Source organism: Melospiza georgiana, chromosome 5, assembly GCF_028018845.1.
Source record: "Melospiza georgiana isolate bMelGeo1 chromosome 5, bMelGeo1.pri, whole genome shotgun sequence".
In the NCBI taxonomy this organism is placed as follows: Eukaryota; Metazoa; Chordata; class Aves; order Passeriformes; family Passerellidae; genus Melospiza; species Melospiza georgiana.
The window spans coordinates 24,849,770-24,872,982 of NC_080434.1; the positions used below are offsets into that span (position 1 = coordinate 24,849,770).

At 41.3% G+C, this 23,213-nt stretch overlaps 1 protein-coding gene across 2 annotated transcripts in view; it reads left to right on the plus strand.

Annotated features, from left to right (window-relative positions):
- The first annotated feature begins 7,908 nt into the window (after positions 1-7,908).
- SNCA (synuclein alpha) overlaps positions 7,909-23,213 on the plus strand; it is a 62,845-nt gene continuing 47,540 nt past the window's right edge. The window contains exons 1-4 of one of the 2 annotated variants that reach the window (XM_058024388.1): positions 7,909-7,987; positions 9,406-9,551; positions 14,945-14,986; positions 22,365-22,510. In XM_058024388.1, coding sequence (XP_057880371.1) covers positions 9,431-9,551; positions 14,945-14,986; positions 22,365-22,510 — 309 coding nt within the window. In that variant the 5' untranslated portion in view covers positions 7,909-7,987; positions 9,406-9,430. Of the gene's footprint in view, positions 7,988-8,082; positions 8,218-9,405; positions 9,552-14,944; positions 14,987-22,364; positions 22,511-23,213 lie in introns of those variants that run through there. The other variant, XM_058024389.1, reaches the window with a different exon arrangement.

Below are 23,213 nucleotides of genomic sequence, written 5' to 3' on the forward strand. Positions count from 1 at the left end.
ATGCAGGGCTTGCTTGCTGCAAGATGATGAGCTGGTCTGGAAGCAAAAGCTGCTGCCAGAACATGGCAATGTGGGACAAAGTCAGGTACAAATATTTTTATTTTCAGTTGGGCTAATTAGTTGGTCTGATCTAAGCTGACTTCACTAGAAAATTTGGTTTATTTTATAAATACCTACCTGTTTGAATGTTTTGATCTTTTGAGACAGGGACAAGATAGATTCATCTCTCATTGCTTTGGCTGACTCAGCATCTATATAAAAAGTTAGTTCTGTGGTGCCTGTGAGCAATCAGTCTTCCACAGAGCTGGTCTAAATGGTAGCCCAAATCAGACAGGTAAAGTTAAATGGAGATCACTGAAGTAAGAAATAGGAGAGGATTGGTTTTGGTGACTACACGCTAGATATTTCAAAACTGCAAAACTGTAACATGGTGATGAAAAGATACTGGATAGGAGCAACACAGCTGACTTATGAAAAATGTTAGAGACTGAAAAGGCTGTTCTCAGACTGAGATGGCTTAATGAAGTGTCAAGGTCTCATTTTCTCATTCATGCTGCTAGTACTTTGCAGCACAGATGACCCCTGCAGAGTAAATGCTATATTACTCACAACAGACAGCAGTAGCAGTGACTGAAACACAACCTTTTAAAATCACTAAATGAATATATAATACACAACATTTCTTTAAGGTGTTCAGCACAACAATTTTAAGTGAAGAACATTCAAGTTCATTTAGGAAATTGAATGTTCATTTCAAATGTATGTAATGAAACATATTTCAAGTTGAAACTCAACTTTGCTGATGATTGGCAATGCCTTTCTTCACCAGAGCATTCTGATTAGTCATAGAATAATGAAATTTGCATTTGAGTCATGGATTGCAAGAGGAAATTCTGATTTATGCCCATTTCAAGTAGCTCTGAAAGAGTTTAATTTTTGAAGGAAACTACATAAGCACCTGGTAACATGGTTATGAGGATGCCAGCAGAAGATATTATTGATGAGTATGTACCACTAGTACAAAGAATTTACTGCTACAGAAATGTCAAATTCTCATTTCACAGGGCAGTTAGTACCTAGAAAGGCAGTGATCTGTGATTATGGGTTACTGTGAATGGTTCACCTGTTTCATTCTCACTACTTCTGAAATTCTTCATCTGTGCTTTATTCCCCTATTGGTGTCTTGTCATGAAACCAAGATAATAAGCCCCTTTGAGCCAAGAAAATTGTCTGATCATGGCTATAAAAGATCAAACCCTGTGGGGCATTCATCAGCAGGTATGAGTGAAGTGAATGCCAAAATTATTGATAGGGGAAAAGAATTTAACTTAAATATTTTGAATACTTCGTGTAGATTGGTACCATGAGAAGAAGGTAAATTTCTGAGACACTGATTCTGCACAAATTCTACATCTATATTTCAAAACACAAAAGGAAATCTTCACAGATGAAAATTCATTGGCCAGAAATCTCTACTTAGCTCACTGACAACCTGCAATTTCTTTCTGGACAAACCCCTCATTGAGATACCTACACAAATTTCACTTGGGTTTGACTGTGGCCTTTAATTTTGACCACTGTCACCCTGTTTGCTGCTTAGTCTTCCCTTTGTCCCTTACCTAACTGCGGAGAGCCTGGTTCAGTTCCCAGGCTTGATTTTGTAAATAACTAGGTTCTCAGACACCTTTTCTATAAACAATAAGATTCTCAGACAGTCTTCCCACAACAGGCAAAACATTCTGTCCTTGGGCTCTCTGGGAACAGATAGCTGCTCTGGGAACAGATATGAAGGTTTTGAGAACTTTTCATATCACAGTGAGAACGCTGGTCCTGTTTTCAATAAACAAACCACAGGTATTGTAAAACAAAAGGAGGGGTTAGAGTTTTCTCTGTAACCTATCGTGAGCTTGAATTTTGCAATATGCATGAAGTTAATTAACACTGTTATATAAAGTGGCTGATTTAATCAATAAATGGAAGTCAATGCTGATCAACAACAAGGTGGGTTGGCTTCCTTCGCTTTCAACACCTAACTGGCTTGTCTCTTACTGAAGTGATGTTTTGAGTCTTTTTCTCCTGCCTCTTGGGCATCACTGCAAATGTGAATGCTTCAAACTGCCTGTGAATTGAAACAAATTGGAGAGCATAACAGAAATTAAATGTTTCTAGGGTAGAGTTTTTTCCCCAAGATTTGAGCTTGAGGCTGTAGCCGAAATGGTAATTTAAATTAAATTTGCAAGTACATTTATTTTGTGTGTGATTACGAGGAAAAGTAATTTTTTCCCTATTGTCTACATTGCCCAAGCCTGAGTATACATCCCCTTGTGAAGAAATCTGAAATGGCTCCCCACAGTTATTCCATGCCCTGCTCACTCTTCCATATAGATAAATGTTAATAGCCCAGAGTGTTGCCTTAAAATTGAGAATTTTAGATCAAGAAAAGTTCCTTGATGTTTTGTGGTAAAACAAACATCAACAAGAAGGTTGCCTGTGGGTTGGAGATTTCACTGGAATAGGATTCCAATAAGTGATTCCATATAATAAATAAAGGAGGCAAAGAAACCAGAACAGATAATACTGTGCTTATAGTGATATTTCCTTTGCTATTTTTGGTTCCCCTGAGTCAATCTCTGGTTTAATGTCAGCATGAATGGGAATTGAATTGGACCAGCGGCTGGTGAAATAAAAAAAGTGCTGGCAGCTGATAATGGTGTTATGAGTTTATGGTAATTGGAGTGGCACCAGCAAAAATATCCAAGGGACAACTTGGCTGGGAAGCTAGAACATAGGAATTAGAGAAATGAGAAGAGAATCATGTGTTGCCAGATTAGACTTTAGGTTTTCCCTGTGGGTTAATACCTGAATGAAAACCACCACTTTTCCTTTATGTGATGTCTTCTTTCCTTTAGGAATTACAGAAAGAAGACAGTTTGATAGAATGAAATATGCTCCTGCTTGGGTTTTCCACCTGTTCAAACAGTTTTTTGGTAACTAACTGTAGTATCTAATTAAAGCTGCTGCCTTCGTGGTGCACCCCTAGAGAAAGGCTGCCATGCAGGTAATTAATGTGCTGTGCCTGCACTGGCTCAGATGCCTATGTTTGCAGCAGGCTACTTTAGAACATGCTGCCTTATCTTTGACCTTGGAGACATCTGGTGCTGGCTTCTCAATCAAATAGAACTTGGGACAGGACAGGCATCAGACCTGACTCTGGCTTGGTGATTTCCACTTTTTTAGAATTAGCATTTTCAGATATATGAGGTGCTGATAGCACACTGCATCACATGTGAGGAAGGTGATTGTTTCTTTCAGGTAAAATCAATTTATTGGTGCTATGCAACTTGGCCTGTTCAGTCTGGAGGAAAGGAGACTGAGGTGAAACCTTGTTACAGTCTACAACTTTCTTGTGATGGGAAGAGCAGGGGTAAAACACTGATCTCTTCTCTCTGGTGACCTGTGATAGCACTGAGGGAATGGCCTGAAGCTGTATCAGGGAGATTTAGGCTGGATATTAGGGAAAAGGGTCTTCACCCACAGAGGGGTTTGGCACTGGAACAGGTTCCCCACGAAAGTGGTCACAGCACCAAGTTTGACAGAGTTCAGGAAGCATTTAGACAATGTTCTCAGGCACATGGTGTCACTCTTGGGAATGTTCCTGTGCAGGGCTAAGAGAAGGACCCAATGAGGCCCCTTCCAAATCAGCATATTCAGTAATTCCGTGGGAAACATCTTAAAGAATAATCAACACTGCTTTTGTCAGGCACCTTTAGGTCAGCCTCGTCTGACCTACTGGCTGTCTCTGAGTAGGAACATGCTGCCAGACGGCTTCCTTGGCACTCAAGATACTGCTTTGCAGAGTAAAGCTTTGCTAAAGGTTCCATGTGCAACAGACAGTGGTTTCTGTGCCCTTGAGGACTGAATTTCTAGCCCAGAGAGGTTAATTAATTTAATTCATTAATGAAATGTTACCATTGTTTATGAAAGCTGTGATGGCTCTGTAACTTCACCATTGACTGCAAGTGAAGGAGAGGTAAAGGTCTGGCAGGTTCTGCCTGTAACAGAGGTGGTATAAAGCTGTGAGACCCTTCTGTCTAGTGTCAAGATCAGTATAGCTGAGCTGAAATCCACCAGATGAGAAACATACATCAGTCTTCCTGTACATTGGTCACAGTCATATTTTCTGGAAAAATCCCTTTGCCTAGGATGCTTCTCCTGGGAAGCTGAGAAGCCTCAGAGAAAAATGAAAACAATATTATCTCATTGCTTCTCCTCTGTTTTGCTCATATGGAATGTGTTTGGAGCTTGTTTATCCAACTGGTGATTGTTTCATTGGTTTAATGTGAATTGTTTTGACTTATTGGCCAACCATGGCCACGCTGTGTCAGGGTTCTGGAGTCACGAGTTTTCATTATTATCTTTTTAGCCTTCTGTAAGTATCCTTTCTGTATTCTTCAGTATAATTTAGTATAGCATTCTTAAATATAATACAGTATCTTAAAATAATAAATTAGCCTTCTAAGAATGTGGAGTCAGATGCATCATTCCTTCCCTTGTATGGGAACCCTGCAAATATAATATACATCTGTTCACGTAGGTGTGAACATTCCTCCAAGTACTCCAATACAAAATATAGATGTCATATATTTCTGTATAAATTAAAGCTTCTTGATCAGTTCCATCTGTATCTCTTGGCAATGGCTGCATGGTAGTGGACATCCAATAGCCCAGCCCATATTAAGCACTCAGAACTATATCTATCAAAACAGTCCACAAACAGAAACTTTGCAATGGGACTGCTGCATAATAACACATACTATTTTCAAATTAATAAACCAAATGCTTCCGCTGGGAAATTAACTCTGATATGAGTTGCATCTTGATTGTATGAAGGCTTTAATACATGTGCTTACCTTTCAGTTGGGTAAACATCATGGGAACACCATGCATGCTCTGGAGTGTTAAACTACAACACTTATGAGCATAAGAAAAAGATAATGGTTTGCTAAATCTCAGGCTTGCCTATAAACAAAGGTCTTCTTCACTTTTTTTTTTTTTAATTGAGCATATTTTTGAGTTCTCAGAAAGGAGCTATGCACACAGGTAGTTACAGCATGGTCTGTAAAGACAGCAATGGTTCACAGAGGGAGCTGGGTGGGAATAGAAATGCAAACATTGTGATGCAAGAGTCCAGGAAACTGATCTGAACTCCCAGTTGCCTCTAAAGCAATCGACATAGTAAACTGTTCTGTAAGAAATCCAAACACTGCACTATATGTGCATAAAGTGTTCAGAGTCTCTCACATGTATTTATTCAATTAATACCATTTTCAGATTAGCCGCCATCAGTAGAAGGGCTTTGAATTGGAGTAATCAGTGTGAACTGTGAATACAGTGCCCTAAGCCAGCTTCCCTTCATGCTGCAGCTTTCAGGTGTTCAAAGGAACCTGTCCTCAGTTCTGTGGTAACACAGGGAGCCTGTGTGAGTCAGTAACCCAAAACCAGTAAATGCAGATCAATTTTACTCTGCAGCCTTTTTCAATTGTCCATAATTGTCCTTTTCATAGTGATAAAGTAGATGTACTTGATCACTAGCAACTAAACCAATAAGTTAGCCTGCAAGGCAAGATAAAGTAAAGAAGATTTGAGTACTACTTAATTGATTTTTGCTCTAGATGTTCATGTGAAGTAAACAGTGTCATTAAATAAAGATTTGTTTTAAATGTGATCAGTGGGCAATCTGTTTGCTACTATCCTTTCTTCAGACAGAAAAGGCTTCAGGGGAGAACTTACTGTGATACTAATAGTACTGAAGAGACAACCTAAAAACAACCCCAGCCAGCTGTTGTAGACAATGTGGTTTAAATAGCAATTGCCTTGGAGATACAATGTCCATTCTCTACCACATTTAATTCTGGTTTCCACCTAAGTCCCATTCATTTTCAGAATGAAGAATTTTTTGTGTCAACATTTGTACTCTGTTTTATTCTTACTGTGCCTCTTATCCAATGATTTGGAATTTAACAGCTGCCTAGTTTGAATACTACAGCTGAAATTTTAAGCTTTACTTCTGCTGTGGCAACTGATCCCTCTTGCTTTTACCTCTCTATTTCTAGCTGCCTGATTTTGCTAAAGGACAAGCTGTTACTTTGTTTAACAGCAGAACATAATGCCTGCCTTTGATAAACATAAGGCAAAAAAAGAATGCTTACAAAACCTAGGAGTTGCAAATATCTGAGCTCTTCTTCATAAAGTTTTCAGAAACAGAGCCATAAATGCACAAAGTTGTTTATCATACTGGATTATCTGTTTCTCCTAACATAAATAAATACAATAAGTTTATCCAGATTTATATCAGCATAATAAAAAGCAACATTTCATACTCACAGTCACTTGCATGCTGGAAAAACAAAAGCCTTCTTTAAATCTGGAAGATAATACTTACATAAGGAGTGCAAGATTGACTTTAATTCTAATTTTGGGTCTAAGTTTACTGCTCAGGGTAGTAGAGAACGACTGAGAAGGGTTTTCAATGAGCCAATTTACATACTAAGATACATAAATTGGGCCAGTTAACATGTGCAAAGAATATTATTTTATTTACTGTCTGGAACTGTACCTATTGTCCTCTCCCCAAAATAGGAAGAAAATAGAAAAACCACAACTAGCTGTTGCACTACTAACTACAGATGTGCTGCACAGGATGAATGAGGTGAGGTACTGTATGTAATTTAATTTCTGGGCTTTTTTTTAAGGTTTTCTGGAGGGCAGAATTATGAGAAAATTATTTGTGTTGCTGAACATTCTTACACAAAGAAGTAAATCTGTTGCCTAATGCTTGGTTGATTAAAAATACTACTAGAATGAAGCAAAAGAAAGTTTACCAAACAATACAGAAATATTACTTACAAAGAAACCTGACAAGAATAAGACCCTGCACTACATGTTCAGCATGAAAACAAAACCAGGGATGCATCAGCAATCTGCAAGGGACAATGGATGCAAGATGCTCCTTGCAGCTCACAACCTTGTATCTCATCTATGCCATGTTCTGTTTCTCCTTTTGGAGTGCAATAAAACCCAAGCTGTTTCTGTGAGTCTTGCAGGATTTGAATTGATGTACTGAAGCTGAAGGTCCATCTGTTCTAGTGCCTTGTCTCCCACTGGTCTTGGCTTTTCATGCCTAAATTCTGTGACCAAAATAGAGAAGTTTGGTAGGTTTCCCTTTCTGGGGGGAAAGTGACTTCTCTGCCTGAGTTTAAGATTCGGGAGGCAGTGGCCATGGTGGAGGATGCCAGCAGCGGTGTAAGGGTTGGGCAAGTCTGGCCCTACTGCTCTTCATTGGGGATGAAAATTCTCATGTGTGTGCAATTGAGTTAAGACTCCAATTACACCGACAAGAGCACCACCTCCCGTGCTTGAAATGAGCTGGGATCATGAATCTTGTGAGAACGGTGACATTGAGCTGCAGTCATTCAGGGTTGAAGACTGGGAAGTAGATGAAAAAGAATTAGAAGCTGGGGTCGATTCTCTAAGGCTTTGGCGAAGTGACTCAGGGCTGTGCCGCATCATCAGCCTCCGTACACTCCTAAGACGAGGCGCTCCAGCCTTTGGAGGGAGCGGTGACTGTGCCGAGTCCCAGCGGGACCCGGTCCCCTGGCACGCCTTCTACCCTCGCTTCTCCCTCGGTTTGGGCCCCGCAAACAGGTGCTCCGAGTTAATCACGCCTCCCACCCCCCGCCGCGGAGGCCGTGATAGGGTGGGCATCGCAGGGGGCTGCACGCCCAGCCGGGAGCAGGAGCCGCCGCTCCTCCCCGCCGCGGCGCATCCTCCCGCCCCCCGCCTGCGGGGCTGCCGCCGGGGTGGTGCCAGCAGAGCCGGCCGGCTCCGCGCCTCGGCATGTGCTGAGCAGGGGCCGCTCCGCGCCTCGCCCGCAGCCCGCCCGCCCGCTCGGAACAACGGGTGCTCGCCGGTGGCGGAGGAGCCGGCGGTGAGTGCGGGCAGGGCGGGGCCGCTCGGGGCGGGCTGGGCGTGTGTGCCTGCACGGAGTGATAGGTGTGTGTCTCTGACTCCGGAGACGGCTGGGTAGAGGTGCCCTGTTGAACGTTCCGTGCGGGCAGGGGAGGGCGGAGAAGCCGGGCGCCGTGTCCGCCGTGTGCCGACGGCGTGTCCGCGGGAGCCCGGCGGTGCCCATATGGTCGCGCCGCTCTGCTTTCCTCGGTAGGTGCCTCGCTGTGTGCATGTATTCGTATGTTTGTGCATGTATAGCTACACATCCTTCTGCATATACATGGGCGCGACGCCCTGCTCCCTCTGCAGGTGTTATTGGGGTGTGTTATTGGATCCCTGTGCCCCCGCAGCTGGTCGCGGCGCTGCCCCGGGGACGGCCCTTGGGACCCCGGCGCTGTGTGTGTGTGTCTGTGTGTGTGTGAGGCTCGCAGCCCCTCCGCCATCCCCGGGCCGCAGGTACCGTGGGCAGCCTGGCTGGAGCGCGAACGCTGCGCTGCCTGCCTTCGCACGCTCGTCACGAGTTAGTGGAAAGCTGCGACAGCCCAGATGCCTTCCTAGACATCCATTCCTCCTACTCAGCCTCTGGCGAAGGAGAGAAGATAACAGGCAGCACTTCTGTCTGTGTGGGTGGAGGAAGAGAAAGGACTACTGATAATGGATTTGTTGAAGGGATGCTGATTCTGGGTTTTAATTACTATTTCAGTGGTTTCAGTGTAGCCCTGGGTTGTATTGCTGCCAGAGGACTCTCTTGGTAGCTTTAGTACAATGCTTTTTAAATCCTGTGTTCTTGCTTTTGCTTTTCAGTAAAATATTTTCTCATTTGTGATGCATGCAAGGAACCCATTCAGGAAAACTCGGTTTCCAAAAGAATGATGTGGACTGTGTGTAAAATGCTGGACTAATGGGAATGCAGCAGTTTTTATTTTATCCAGACCTGAGTTGTAATGGCATTTTCTTACAACTGAACATTTGTCATCTATGAGAGGTTTTGTTTTTCAGCTTGGTCTGTTTGTTTTTTTAACTTCCTGATATTTATTTAAGTTGGCTTTTTTCTCTGGATGAGAGGTGGAGTATCATCAAATCACAGGACTAAATCTTGCATTCAGCACATGAACAGAACTGTCCTTTGGGAGAATTGATGCCCTGATAGGCAAGGAAGGTACTTCTCTCAATGGAACCATCTTTCAATCAGACCTGCATTATTGGCAACCTCTCATAGGATTCTGTGGAAATAGGATATCTGTTTCCTATAGCTATACAATTTGGGGGTATAAGTAATATAATTTTAAAATAATTGTGATCCCATTCAGTTGCAATATTTTTCCCCCTTTCTGGCATAAAAAGCTGAAAAAAACCTTACTGAAAGTGTGTACTGGTTTTGTTTTTTTTTTCCTCTAGAGCTGTGTGAAGAAAGTCTTCAGCCATGGATGTGTTCATGAAAGGGCTTTCCAAGGCAAAGGAAGGAGTCGTAGCAGCAGCAGAAAAGACCAAGCAGGGTGTGGCAGAGGCAGCAGGAAAGACGAAAGAGGGAGTCCTCTATGTGGGTAGGTGGGCAGCAGAGAGCACTCTGCTGGCTGGTGCACCCCAACATTCACAGCTGGATCCTCATCAGGCCCATTCTTCTGCAGAAAAAAAATATGTGATTACTCATGGGAGACCATTGCAAGAGAAACAAGAGGAGATTTGTGCCTTCCTGAGCTCTGGTTCTTTGAAGCCAAGTGTCTTACAGGTCATTGGGTTGCACTCCATGCAAGAGGTTTACCAGATCAAGGCTGAAGGGGTGGTTGGTGCAGTAAAAATAAATATGAAAAAAAATGTAAAATCTGGAGGTGAAGGTAGCTTCACAACATTCTGCAGAGCATTCTGGGACTTGAACAGGATTTCAGGAGAAGACACTTGAGAGGTTAGCTCAGGAGTTGAGTCGTAGACATGCAGACTGCTTGGTATGTTGATGTAACATTATATATGGCCAAGTGTCATCTGAAATTATTTTCATGTTCTGTAATTACTATTGCAAATTCATGGCAAATATTTTCCACCACTTCTCAAGGAAGAGCCTCTGCAGTCAATGAGGTAGGGCAGGTAGACCCCCAAGGTAGCAAAGCAGTTGTTAATGTCTTATTCTAGGCCAAACAAGTCTTGCACAGAGCCTGCGATAAGACTATTTTCAAATCCCTGAGTGGTGCTTTCATGCAGGATAGTCATCTTCGTTTAGCAAGTGTTGGGCTTTAGAAGCGTGTCTTGCAAATGCTATCATGAAAAATTCACAGAAAAACAATCTGCCAAGACTATGAGTAAGTGGTTATTTATAAAAAAATGATTATGGATCTGTTTCTCTTATTCATCAAATAAAACTAGTCTATAAAAGAATGGAGGGGGAAAAGATACCCTTTTCTGTAGGTCATTTCTGTTCTGTTGATTTTGTAGCAGGTCAGTTCTGTAATGGGCACTGTGTGTACTGAGGGAGATGTGCTCACATAACAGAGAGAAGTTAAACAGAGCTGAAAACCAGAGGCATTTCTTTTCAATGAGAGTACTGAGGTCTCTGGTATTCCAGTGCCTTTTTTGGATTCCCTCTTGCAGCCTAGTGCCAGTCTGTAAGAAATTATTTCTGCTCCAGATAGTGTGGACTACTCATTTGGAATATACTTCCCTCCCTTTTAAGCCATAGCAAAGCTCAGTGCTCTTGCCAACAGGGATGGCAGTAATTTTGAACACTAATTGTAGGATGATTCTATTTTAAAATGAGCATCTGCTCATTTTCAAGACAGCAAAATAGATGTTCTTCCACTGTATATTGTGCTTGATGTTGGAATTATTTTCCAGAGGTAGGACTTTGTTTTATTCTGTTTTCTTGTAGTCCTGGCCATGCTTCTGGGGTCATTGATTTCTTTGTATTAGAAAGCTGCATTGTGTGCTAAATTAATCTTTGTTTCTGACCCGTTCTCCGGACCATAATAACCTTTGAACCTAGTTGTGTTCCTAAAGGCAACAGATTTCCTGTTGTCTTCAGAAATGCTTTTGCTGAGGTTGAGCTTTGGAGGGCAGGCTTGCCATTTTGTGCAAGAATTTTAAGTAGTTACTGGGGACTGCAGAGCTAGGAGCCATGGTAGGGGCCTGTGTATGTGACTGTGGTAATGGTGGAGGATCCTTCTCCCACCAGGTGTCTCCTTGTCAGGAGGCAAGGGCTGTGTGCACAGCTTGTGCAGGCGAAAGAGCCTTTGGTTGGAAGCTCTGCCAGCTTGTGCCCAGCTGTGTGCTTGCCCTTACAGGCAGGATGTCTCAACAAGTTCAGATAGGGAAAGGAGGAGCTGGGTGTTTCTCTCTACTTCCCAAGCAGGGGTGTCTGTTCCCCTGTACAGCATGAGCAGAGGCCGGCGTGATCATCTTTGGTTCTGCAGGCTGATAATGACTGCAGTGCCGAAGGTGGTGAAGCCCCTCTATGAGCAGAGGAGAGGAGCAGCACAATTCATTAGAGCTCGTGGAGACTTTTCACTCCCTTTTTCTATAGTTGGGTTTTTAGATTTGAGATTCACAGCCAGATTTTGCTGTGAAAGCTGCCTGACATCTTGCAAAAAAAGAACCTAACAACACTGGGCTGAGTGGGACCTGTTAATCATTTTCAGTTTCATAACATTCAGCCTCCAATTGCTGCTGGAGAATTAAGAAGATGCAGAGTTGATGTGGCTTCCCACTGAAATCAGTGCAATTCAAGTAAATGTGGAAAGCATCTGGACCTTTCTGTCCAAGCTGCTCTTAACTATTATGTGGAAGACTATAACCTAATTCTACCTGGTAAGAGTTCTATTAACAGCTGCTGTTTGGGATGAAATGTGGTCATTGTTGTGGGAATCCATAAAAATCAGAGAATAAATTTTTATTCTTGTTTTGATTTTAGCACTTTTTTGGCACAAAGAAAATTTCTCTTAGCAAAGGGAGAAACTTAGAGCCGTGTAGGAGAGCAGTGTATTGGAGGATTAATTGAGGTTTGTTTTTTTTCCCTGTCCATGCTGAACTACTTCCTTCCCTCAGTTCACTGTCTGACCTCCTTTTAAGTACCCAAGATCCCTTCTATACAGTCTACAATGGTTTTTTAGGCTTTCAAGTATTGGGGTTTTTTCCCCCTTAAATTTCTCTGCCAATGGGCTTCAGCATTGACTGACTGAAATGGGTGGTGCTCTAACTCATTCAAACACTGCATCAGGACCTTTCTTGGTGTGAAAAAATGGCCTGGTCATTGTTTAGAAAGAAGGACTAAGGCTCAGCAGTCCTGTGTATGCTGTAGGTATAAAACTGCATCTATCTGTAGCCTTGAAGAGCTTTTAGTGTGAGGCAGAGAGGAAGTGAGTGGCAGTATTTAATCCCCACTCGCTTTGAAACCAGAACTGAGTAAGGAGGATGTCCTCACACACTCCTGGCAATGCAGTGTTCATGAGGTCCGCTGAGCTTGTGTGTGCTTCCAGGGAGCTGGAGTTTCTACTCAGTTGACTCTTGAGTGCGTGTTGAATGTTCAGGAATGGAAGATTCCAGTCTGGTTGTTTTTGTTGTGTCATAAGCTCTCAGAACAAAGGAATAGTTTATTAGCAGCAGTGTGGCTGACTGTTGTTTACTACTCCCTGTGCTGGCACGTGGCCTTAGAGTAGAGCAGAGCAGTCATGACCTATTTGGCAAAGCCATCCAAATTCCTCCACTCTTTTCATAATGGTTCTTATTTTCCTTTGGTGGTAGAAAAGCCAGCAGAGTAATTGAGGAACTCAGTGTTGGTCTGGTGGAATAATGGCTTCAGGACTTGGAAGCAAATGTTTTCCTTAAATGTAGATTGCCCCTTCCTCTAATTTGGGTTTATATCTCCCAGTCTGTAACCAAGTCTGACTAAGCAATGTCAGTAGTCTGTTGGTCTCTCAAATAGTCCAGAAATGAGTGTATTTGCAAACTGCTGATACATTCCTTTGTTCTGGCACAGTGACAGCCATGATAATAAATCACGAAGAGACCCTATGGTATTTTTTTATAATTGGAAAAAACCCAAAAATTGAGTTGAGTGTTCTCCCTCCCCTCACACAGATGTCTACTACAGCTAGGAAAAGTAGCATTACCATGTACTACTATTGCTTCTTGATTTAGGTTAGAGTCCTGTTCCTTGGTCTTTGTTATCCCTATTCTGATTCCTCTGTTCCTTGTTATGCAGGGTACAGTAAGCAATACTGTTGGTATTTTGGGAATGCCAGGATGAAAGACAGCTAGTTTATCCTGGAACCAGTGTGGACAACCAGCTTTCCTTCATGGCTAGCCAGAAGTCATCCTACTGAACTCAAGTGTTGTTATTTATAGGCCTTTTCTGGCAGCTCCTAATGTGCCTCTAGATGCTGTTGTAGCTGCCATGGCAGGAGCAGCTTCTTGCATGCAAGTGTGCAGCAGTGGGGCAAGTGCTCTTGTGCTCTAACATATGCTGTAGGCTCTGGAACACCAACCAGCTGGTTGTTTGCCAATTAATGGAGCTGGCTATACATACCCCATTCCATATGGGTCTGTGAGCTGAGCTTTTTTAAAATAAAAGTCTGTCTTCCACTAAAGAGACCAGCATTTCTGTCTGAGTTGTGGTTATAGCAGTGTTGTCTGGGCAAGTAAGAAGTAAGAGTCTACTTGGAATAGGTGCCTCTGGAGAAGAGTGCATTGCACAGGTCCCCAGGGAATTCTGTCATTCCATCCATCCCTTTCTGGCCTTAGGGAACTGGCTGCTTGCTAATTCACAGGTTGCCATGTCTTTAATGTCTTGGCTTGCAAAGAGTCTTTTCAAAAACATGAGCAAGATGTTGACCAGGTCTAACAATGCCTTCAAAAGCATGTGCTTGATATTAAGTGTTCCAGTAGACACACTGTAAGCCTGCAGTGATGTTTAGTTGGTAGAAGTCAGCAGGACCATCATCTGCTTGAATTCCAGGCTGTGCTTTGCTTCTTCAGGTCTCATGGTGGTACAAAATTGAGCACCAAATTCCTAAAACAGATCCTTAGGCGTGAACTGTTTACAATGAAACACTTGAACTCTTGCTCAATGGTAAATATTTTTCAGTGAGAGAAAACAAACTTTTTTAATGATAAATTTGGAATAAAGAGGTGGAAAAAGGCTTCTCAGCTGTTTAACCTCATCATTAGCTAAAGCAACATTTCATTTTACTTACTGCAGTATTTTTTTCCCTTGTCTTTATCATGGATGATTATTCTACTCTTGCCCGTGGGTAAGAGCCTTTTCAATCTTGTAATCAATCTAATAGTGCCAGAACTACATGGCTAAACTTGCATAAATTTGCACTAGTAGCAAGTGGCACATATTGATGAATGAGCTTATATTGTGTTTCTGTGTTTAACTGTATTGCTGCAAAGAATTTTGGACAAAAAGTTGTTTTTCTCTAATATTTTTCTGCTCATGCATTTTCTTCTGTTATAATTTAAAGTCAGAAGTATAAATTATAATGTCTCAAATACTGAATGACAGGAAAAAAAATTGCATTACAAATAAGGTCATTTCTGTGTTGGTAAGAAAAATAAAATGTCATCCTATTTCTGGCAGACTAGGTAAGATGATTAACTAGGAGCCATAAACTCTGTTAATTGCACATTGTTAAGCATCATAGTCCACAGATGGATACTAATGCCTGAAATGTAGCCAAATTATGGAACCTGACAAGGGCAAGTAGAGGGCTGGTAGGGAAGAAGACATCCAGTTATGTTTGAAACAGCAGTATGTGCTAATTAGTTTAAAGAACAGTGTTCTTCACTGATGGCTTTGCCTCTTCCCATAGACTGAATTTCTTAATAACTTTGGAAGATACTGTGTGCAGTGATATGCAGTCTGCATGTAATCACTCTTTATCATCTCTGTAGTCTTTATCAACACTTAAGAATATGCATTTTCAACCTAATATTTTTCTTTGTTTAGGTTCCAGGACCAAGGAAGGAGTTGTTCATGGTGTTACAACAGGTAAGATAATTACCTCTTGATTTCAGCTTCTTTGCCTCATGAGATTAACCAGCCGTTTAGCTGTTAAAAATTGAGGGGTTTTGAGAGCACTATAATTTATGAAAGATGGAAAAGCATAGGAAAATTGAGAGATCTGGTTGGGTGGAAAGACTGCATGGAAATGCCTTACAGGAAAGAAACAAATTTCAGAGTTTTGATTTGAATTTGTCGCAGTTGTGAGTGTTTTGAATTTTTTTTTAAACTGACTAATCTCTCAGTAGCAAGAGCACTTTCAAACTTGGAATTAAATGCCAGGCGTGTATCTTCACAATAGCATTTCTACACCAAGAAAGAGTAAATTTGCATTTTAAATTGATTTGCAGGGATCATTTTAGGTATGAACTGAAACCAGTAACCAATAATTTGTTTTAAGGGGCAAAATGAATGGCAAGGTCTTTGATATCTACAGAGTGCAGAAAAGCCTTAGTTGACCATAGGGCATTGAATAAAATGTATAATTTTCTGCTGTAGACTGTGGGAGTTCTGAAGATGTGAAGAGATGGTATGGTCAATAAATGTGTTTTTCCCCTAATAAATTCAGAAACAAATAAGGTAGTAGAAAAGGGTTTCTTTTTCCTCAGTGTGCAGCCAGTCTCTCATTCAGCTCACATGTCAGTGTATCATAGTGCTCACAAGGCAAAGGGTAAACAGTGGTAAGTAAACAAATGTCAGTACTTAATACACAACCCACATAAATGGTTGAAAAAGAGTATTTCTAGTAACAAAACAGAACAGAATATTGAGGATAGTCCTTCAGAGCTTAGGCTGGGCATGTGTGCTGTTATGAGATTTGAAATCTCAGCTCATTAGACCTCAATTAAGAGAAAATATTCAGAGGGACCATAGCTATGACCAGTAGAGGATTGCAGTGGAATGAGATTTGGGACACCTACATCCAATATCATCAGATGTGGGAGCAGCAGCTGACAGCACCAGGAAGCAAGTTAATAGAGGTGATGCTCACCAGGCTGGGATGTGGTAGAATCTAAGTCAAGGGCATTTGCACACTTGTGAAAAATGCTGAAGCACTGGGATTCTAGTGGGCTACCTCAGTGGGGGACTTCTCTTCCTCATCCTGAAAGAAACTACTGATCTCAGATGCTGTGCCTCTCTTTATGTGATGGTAATATATTTAATTAGGCAGGAATTTTCAGTGGCTGAGTAGAATTTTTAATAGGTTTTAAAATACCTTAAATTTTCTTCTGGAAGGTACAAAACAGACTGTAAAGGCAAACATAAGGGGACCACACCTGTTATGTGCTGTGCCTGTGAATGGAAAATTTGGAGATGTTACTGTTGATTTTAGGCAAAAGAGTAGCTGCTCCTCACACACTTTGGGAAACAGGTGACATAAAGTGAGACGCCCAAAACTTGGGAATAATGGGTTCTGTGCTGCAGTTTGCCTCCTTCTGTCCTTTCAAGCTGTTTGAGATGCTTGGCTGTTGCATGAAAATGGGAAATCAACAGGGAGTGAACAGGTTCAACTATGGTAGTGAGAAGAGAAGACTTCAGGCAAAATCTAGAGACCACAGCTTGCCAAATGAAACAGTATGGCCTCACCAGTGTAAGAACAGAGCAAATGCTTGGACACATTTTAAGAATAAAAAAATAATAGCAAACCTATTAATAGTTCTTCTGGCAGGAAGAGAAGGTAGATAAAAAGAGACTTGAGTTCACTGTAATGATTCTATGAGGTGTAACATTAAGACAGAGATGCTAGTGAAGTTGATGTAGAAATCAAATCAATTTAAATCAATGCTGTTGAATTTGATGTGACAAAAATGCCTTTTAAGTTGCTTGTAAAGACCTGCTTGTCTCTTTTCATATGACTGGGAATTCATAAGCTGTGCTGGTCTTATGATATTAATTCACCAGTGCATCAAGTGAAACCTGAGGTGAAATAAACACTTTATTACGTAAATAAAAATGGTTTGAGAGGTTGGAGACAGTCAGATACAAACTAGAATCACAGATCAAAATGAGTGTTCACAGTTTTGTAGTCAGTCTTTTCTTAATGCCAAGTTCCAAAATCTTGATAGCTTTGCTGTCTTTAAGTAGTCATTTAGGCCTCTATGCTGATGAAATGACTGTGAGATGACCCATCTTGAGGAGCTAAAAAACCTAATTGCATTCTTAATTCACTTAATTCACTTAATTTCCAAACCCAGAATTACTAGACTGAGGTGTTTCTTGCTTTAAATGTGACTTGATGGTACCAGATTTATTGATATCAAGATACTGTGAAATGAGGATTCCAGGCTGTGATTCATTGGAATATGGTAAGTGTGTTATTTGTCAGGTCACCCTTTCTCTAAATTTCTGATTAAAGCAGCTTTGCTTATTGGTTTTATGGGGTGTGTGCCCTGTGTTTAGACTTGACTTCCTGATTGAAAGCTCTCTTGGCCTTTGACTGTAAATGCATGGTTCACCCATCTTACCTATCTCCCAGAAATGAGCAGTATGAAAGATGAAATATTTACAGTTCATCTCCAGATAGTCTAAATAAAGCACTATTTGTAAATAAGTCAGGGCAAAAAAAGCTTTTGATCCTTCAGTCATGTGAGTGAAGACACAATATTGATAGTAGTAAACCATAGTCAGGTGTTTGGCTTAATTCTTTGTTTATTCAAGATCATTCTTGTTCTTAACATTCTTAGTCATTGGAATTCCTTAACATTCCTTAGTCATTTAACTCCATCGGCTATCTTACAGAAATTTGCATACATTAAAGAACCACCGTATTTATGGCATCTTTGTGAATGAGTTCTTCAAGTACTTAAGACAAACTTACTGTTTGAAATAGTTACTCAAAAGTATATTTGGTACAATAGGAGTAAGTTCATCAATTCAGAGAAATTCTGTGGTTTGAATCTACTTTTATTGTTCAAGGGTGAAAGTAACTAGTTATTATTTTGAATTGCTCCAGAGGTTGTACATTGATACTGTATGCTACCCTGTTGTCTGTAATAAGTAGTGCAAAGACAACTTCAATGCTAAGACTTTTTGCACAGGGCTATAGTCAGTATTAGCAATTAAACTCACCCTTGATGTGGTCATTATGCAGTCCCAGGGTCACTTATTGGAATGGACAGTCTCTGCATAGATAAAAGAAGTAATCAGGCCATAGCACAGCAGAGCTCTGCAGAAGCTGATTTCCTCTGGGTCTCAACACTGTGATGCAGAGCACATATCAATTTTAAAAAGATTTAATGGCTTAAGATCATTAAGCAACCTGGTATTCAGATAAACTTACTAAGTTGGAATCAACCCCCTGCATTCTGAACTGATTTCTTTGTGCACACTTAGTGCTTTCCCCATTACTACTTAGTGTAAGCAATAAAATAAATGAGATTGGAAACTTATTTTGGTTTTTCTCCTGTTGTGGGGTTTGCAGAGCTCTAGGGTCACCAGGCTGGATCTCATTATCAGTCACTCTGGTAATGATGTTGATGTTTAGTTATTCTTTAGAGACAGCAAAGAAGATTCTCTCCTTACTATGATTACTTTTACCAAATGGTGCTGTTTAAGTAGTTTGCTCAATTTATCTTCATGGCTCTGATTTCTGAAGCAGTGTGTGAGAGATCTTCCATGGCAACACCTGTGTCAGCTTTCTTTTGCTGTGTCTGTGTGCTGCTTTTGGCTGGGATGGAGGTCATTTTCCTCATGGTACTTGGTATGGGGCTGTTTGGGATTTGTGCTGGAACCAGTGGTGATAACATAGGGAGGTTGTAGTTACTGCTGGGCAGGGCTTACACATCACAGCATTTCCTGCTTCTCACCTCACCCCACCAGTGAGAAGGCTGGGGGTTCACAAGGAACTGGGGGAAGACATGGCCAGGACAGTTGACCCCAGTTGGCCAGAAGGATATTCCACACCACCTGGCATCATACTGAGCAGTAAAACCATGGGGAAGGTTGGTGGGGGTCATCTGCTTGGGGGCTGGCTGGGCATCAGTTGGTAGGTGGTGAGCAGTTTGAATTTGCATCACCTGTGGGATTTAAACCTTTCTTTCTTTGTTTTCCTTTTTATTATAATTTTTATTACTATTATTATTTTATTTCAATTGAACCATACTTATCCCTTGAGTTTTCGTACTTTTACCCTTCCAGTTCTCTTCCTCCCCATCCTGCTGGAGGAAGAAGGGAATGAGCAGCTGTGTGTTGCTTAGTAGCCAGCTGGGGTTAAACCATGGCTGTCTGAAATAGAAGCAGTCTTAAGTACACTGCTGTTGTTACTGCTTTTATCAGTATCTTACTGTTATGCCAGTAACAGTGTTGGTGGCCTGATTCTTTGCTTTTTCATTTGAGTTTGTGTGTTCTAGGCCTTTCCTGGGATAATGTGTTACTGGGAGGAGGAAATGTACTGGAGACAGTGCCTTCTCAAAATCCTGTAGTAGGGGGAAGAGCAGCCACTGGGTAGTTGCTCTTGGTAGGTGGCTGTACCTGCCATGACAACACAGTGTAAGAAATGTGGGGCTAATAATGGCACTGAGAATCAGGTGGTTTGTACTGCAGCATCCACAGGGCACTCAGTTCCACTCTGTTGCCTCATATTTTCAGGTGAAGGTGCTTCAAGAGCTTGAGATAATGAAACTAATTGTGCCTGGGACCATCAACACTGCACAACCATGCTTTATTATTTTATCAGAAAGGATGAGTCTGCTCAAAGCCAACTGAGCTCTTGTCAGCATGAAGCCTACTGAATTTGTACATTACATGTTCTGCCAGCCAATGTTTTTTGGAAAGGGAAGTTTTCAAAACAATGTGTGGCACTTCCATACGAAAGAATTTAATAGAATGAAAGGACACTGAATTATAATCTCAAACCCAATGGTTTGGGTTGGAAAAGACCCTAAAGATAATCTGATTCTAACCTCCTTACATGGGCAGAAATGCCTTCTGCTAGACCAGGTTACTCATGGCCCCCTGGCCTTGAGCACTTCCAGGGATGGGGCATCCACAGCTTCTCTGGACAACCTGTTCAGTGCCTCACCACCCTCACAGGAAAGAATTTCTTCTGTATCTAAACCTGTCCTCCTTTAGTTTGAAGTAATCTAGTCCTGCCCTGTCCCAACGTGATCACAGGATCCTCTCCACCTTTCTTGTGGGGTTTTAGGTACTGGAAGGCCGCAATTAGCACCTCACCCGCTCTGTCTTCATAGGAGGGGCACTCCATCCCTCTGATCATCTTGGTGGTGTCCCCTGGACTCACTCCATCAGGTCCATGTTGTTCCTGTGCTGGGCCCCCAGAGCTGGTGCAGCCCTCCAGGTGGGGTCTCAGCAGAGCAGAGGGGCAGAATCCCCTCCCTTGAGCTGCTGGTTGTGCTGCTTTGGGATGCTGCACCCCAGCATCTCTCCCAGAAAGAAATAAATAAAAAGCAGTACTGAAATGTACCCAGAACATATTTCCTCTTTCTTACTTTTTTTAAAATTTAAATATTTATTAGAAAGTTGGGTTTTGAATCTACTTTTACAACATGCTGCTCAATTTTTTTAGAATTCTTTTTGCATCACCTGTGGGCTTTATATTGAACAGCATGAATAAGTTTGTTTCACAACATTACTCAATTTCTTTCTGGAAGACTCCAAGCACAAGCAGGTCTCAGTAGGCTTTGCAAGATACAGCATGTTATGAGGACACACATCTGAAGGTATATGTTTGCAAGAACCTACTGGAAAGCTTCTTATATAAATTTCATGCATAAAAACCAAAGCTTTTTGTGGTCTGAAGCTGGTAATAATCAAATGGGGCATCTTAACAGATGTCTTTTTGCACTTGCTAGCATTACATCAAACCTTCCCTGAGGGCAACATTTGCTTTTCAGCAAAACCCACTTTGGACTATCTTTCCATCCCCCATCCCTTAAAAAAAGCAAGGCTATAGAGTAATGGATGTATACAAGGAAATTGCTCATGAACTTTTGGGTTATTAGCATGTATAGTGAGGGAGATATTTGAAACAGACTTTTTCTGTTTCTAATTTCAGACAATGTGTAGTCTGTTGTTCTACTCTATAATGAAAGCTCCTGGTCATAAGAGATAATACTTAATTAGTTACTGACTTTTCCCTTTAAATTAGCTAGAATGAGCATTAAATTATCTGCCTCAATTTTCAGTCAGCAGATCTTTATAATTTGGGTCTTTAATAAAAAAAATTGTATTAATCATGTCTAGCTTTCTAGCTTTTTCCTAATTTTTGCTATTGATTATCAATCATATTAATGCATGCTGCCTGCCCTGTGATATGGACAACTGATGTCCTTTATGTAAGGAATTAAAGAAATGTAATTTATCCACAGAAAGTCTAATGTTCATATGTGCTTCCAAAAAAAACCTCAAAAATGGTGGCCTAACTTTGAAACCGAATCCATCTTGTGCTCATAAAGGATGCAGATAAAGCTATGAATACATTTTATGGATCAGATGGGATTTAGCCTGAAGGAAAGTATAGGATTAGTTAGAATGGCAAAGATATATGATAGATGTTTTTGAAAAACATTCCTTTGTTTAGAGGAGTACATGTGTGTTTTGCTAAAAATCTGGGTATGTAACTTGAAGGCATGAAGTCATTCCATCCCTTTTCTTAGGGCAGTTTCTCTGTAGTTCAAGCTGCTGTCAGAAAGGGCCCTTGGGGATGAATGAGCAGAAAAACACCAGTGATATTCTGAAAGGTGGAATGGCAACTGCTGATGTATATGTAGGCTAAATGAGTTGTTGTTTCCTTGGGGCTTGGAAGTTAGCTATTAATCCAGTTTGCTTTGACATTCAGTCTTTTTATAAATTAGTATATTATGTATCAGCACTGGGGCAAAAATCTCAAGGGGGTCAGATAAAAGGTTCTGTTTGAAATGCTCTGGTTGAGCACTGATAGATCTACTTTTTAATGAAATACATCTTAGAAAATAAAAAAGGAATAATCAACATTTTTTGAGTCTAATGCAAAAAATCACGTCTTCCATGCCTTGTATCATGCAGTTTGGTGGACTAATTGGAATGCATTTCCAAACTAGGATATATTATACAGTGAGATGGACATAATAAGAGTACCTAAATAATGACTTTTTTTCCCTGAAGTGCAGTTAGACATGAATGAAAATGTCAGATATCTCTCACATGAAAGAAATTGAGCCTCAGCTAAGACTTATTTTTACCTCTGCTGCTCCAGCATTACCAGATGGACAGTTTAATTTCTTAAGTTCCACTTGGGGTACAGAAAGTCTAACTTATGCCTTATGACCTTATGGCTTTCCATGATGCCGGGCTGTCAGCGATAAATTCTCTGGAAAACTTACAGCTCCCAGAGGCATCATGTGTTTTTCCATCTTCTGCTTCTCCTCAGTGGCTGAGAAGACCAAAGAGCAGGTGTCCAATGTTGGGGGAGCTGTGGTGACGGGAGTGACGGCGGTGGCGCAGAAGACGGTGGAAGGAGCAGGGAACATCGCTGCAGCCACTGGCTTGGTGAAGAAGGACCAGTTGGCCAAACAGGTTGGTTAATTTACAGTCTCTTCCAGGTGAAGAAGTGAGCAGTGAGGGGCTCATGAACTGAGAGGCAGATGGGGTGCTTTCTGTCTCTCAGTTGTATGAATACAAGATTGTGTTGTGCCAAACAAACAGCAAAGATGTCTGCTGTTTATAGCTTGTATTTTGAGTGACTTGCAGGATCTGGGAACTCGAGTAGGATTAGGCATGGGACTTCACTAATCTGAAGTGTTTTAGTTAATTTGGATCATGGTTTAAAGTGTGATCTAGTGGTGGTTCTGAACTCAGGAGCCTCTAGTGGAGACCAGCTGCTGTGGGACAGCTGTTTAGTTTTGTGGAAATATAACTGTTTTTCCCAGTAATTTGGGACTGAAAAGCAATCTGCTAGTACTGAAAGGTCAAACAGCAAATCTCAGGTTTAACAGCACAAGTTGTATCCTCTCTAGTTGTAGAGAGTAGGCTTTGTGTACCAATCGCTGACTGGTTAGACACATTGCATCTAAAGTCAAGATCTATCTGGAGAGTCACTGTCTTCCATTACTACAGTGGCACTATCTCAAAAACGCCTCTGAATAGCCTCAGTTATGCAGATCAACTTTGCTCTAGGTCATCCTATAAAACACTGTAGGTATTTTTAATCATGCACTGTAGTTAATATTCTTCCACTGACACTAGGTGAAAAGTGACCCCAGCTGGCAGGAGCAAGGCT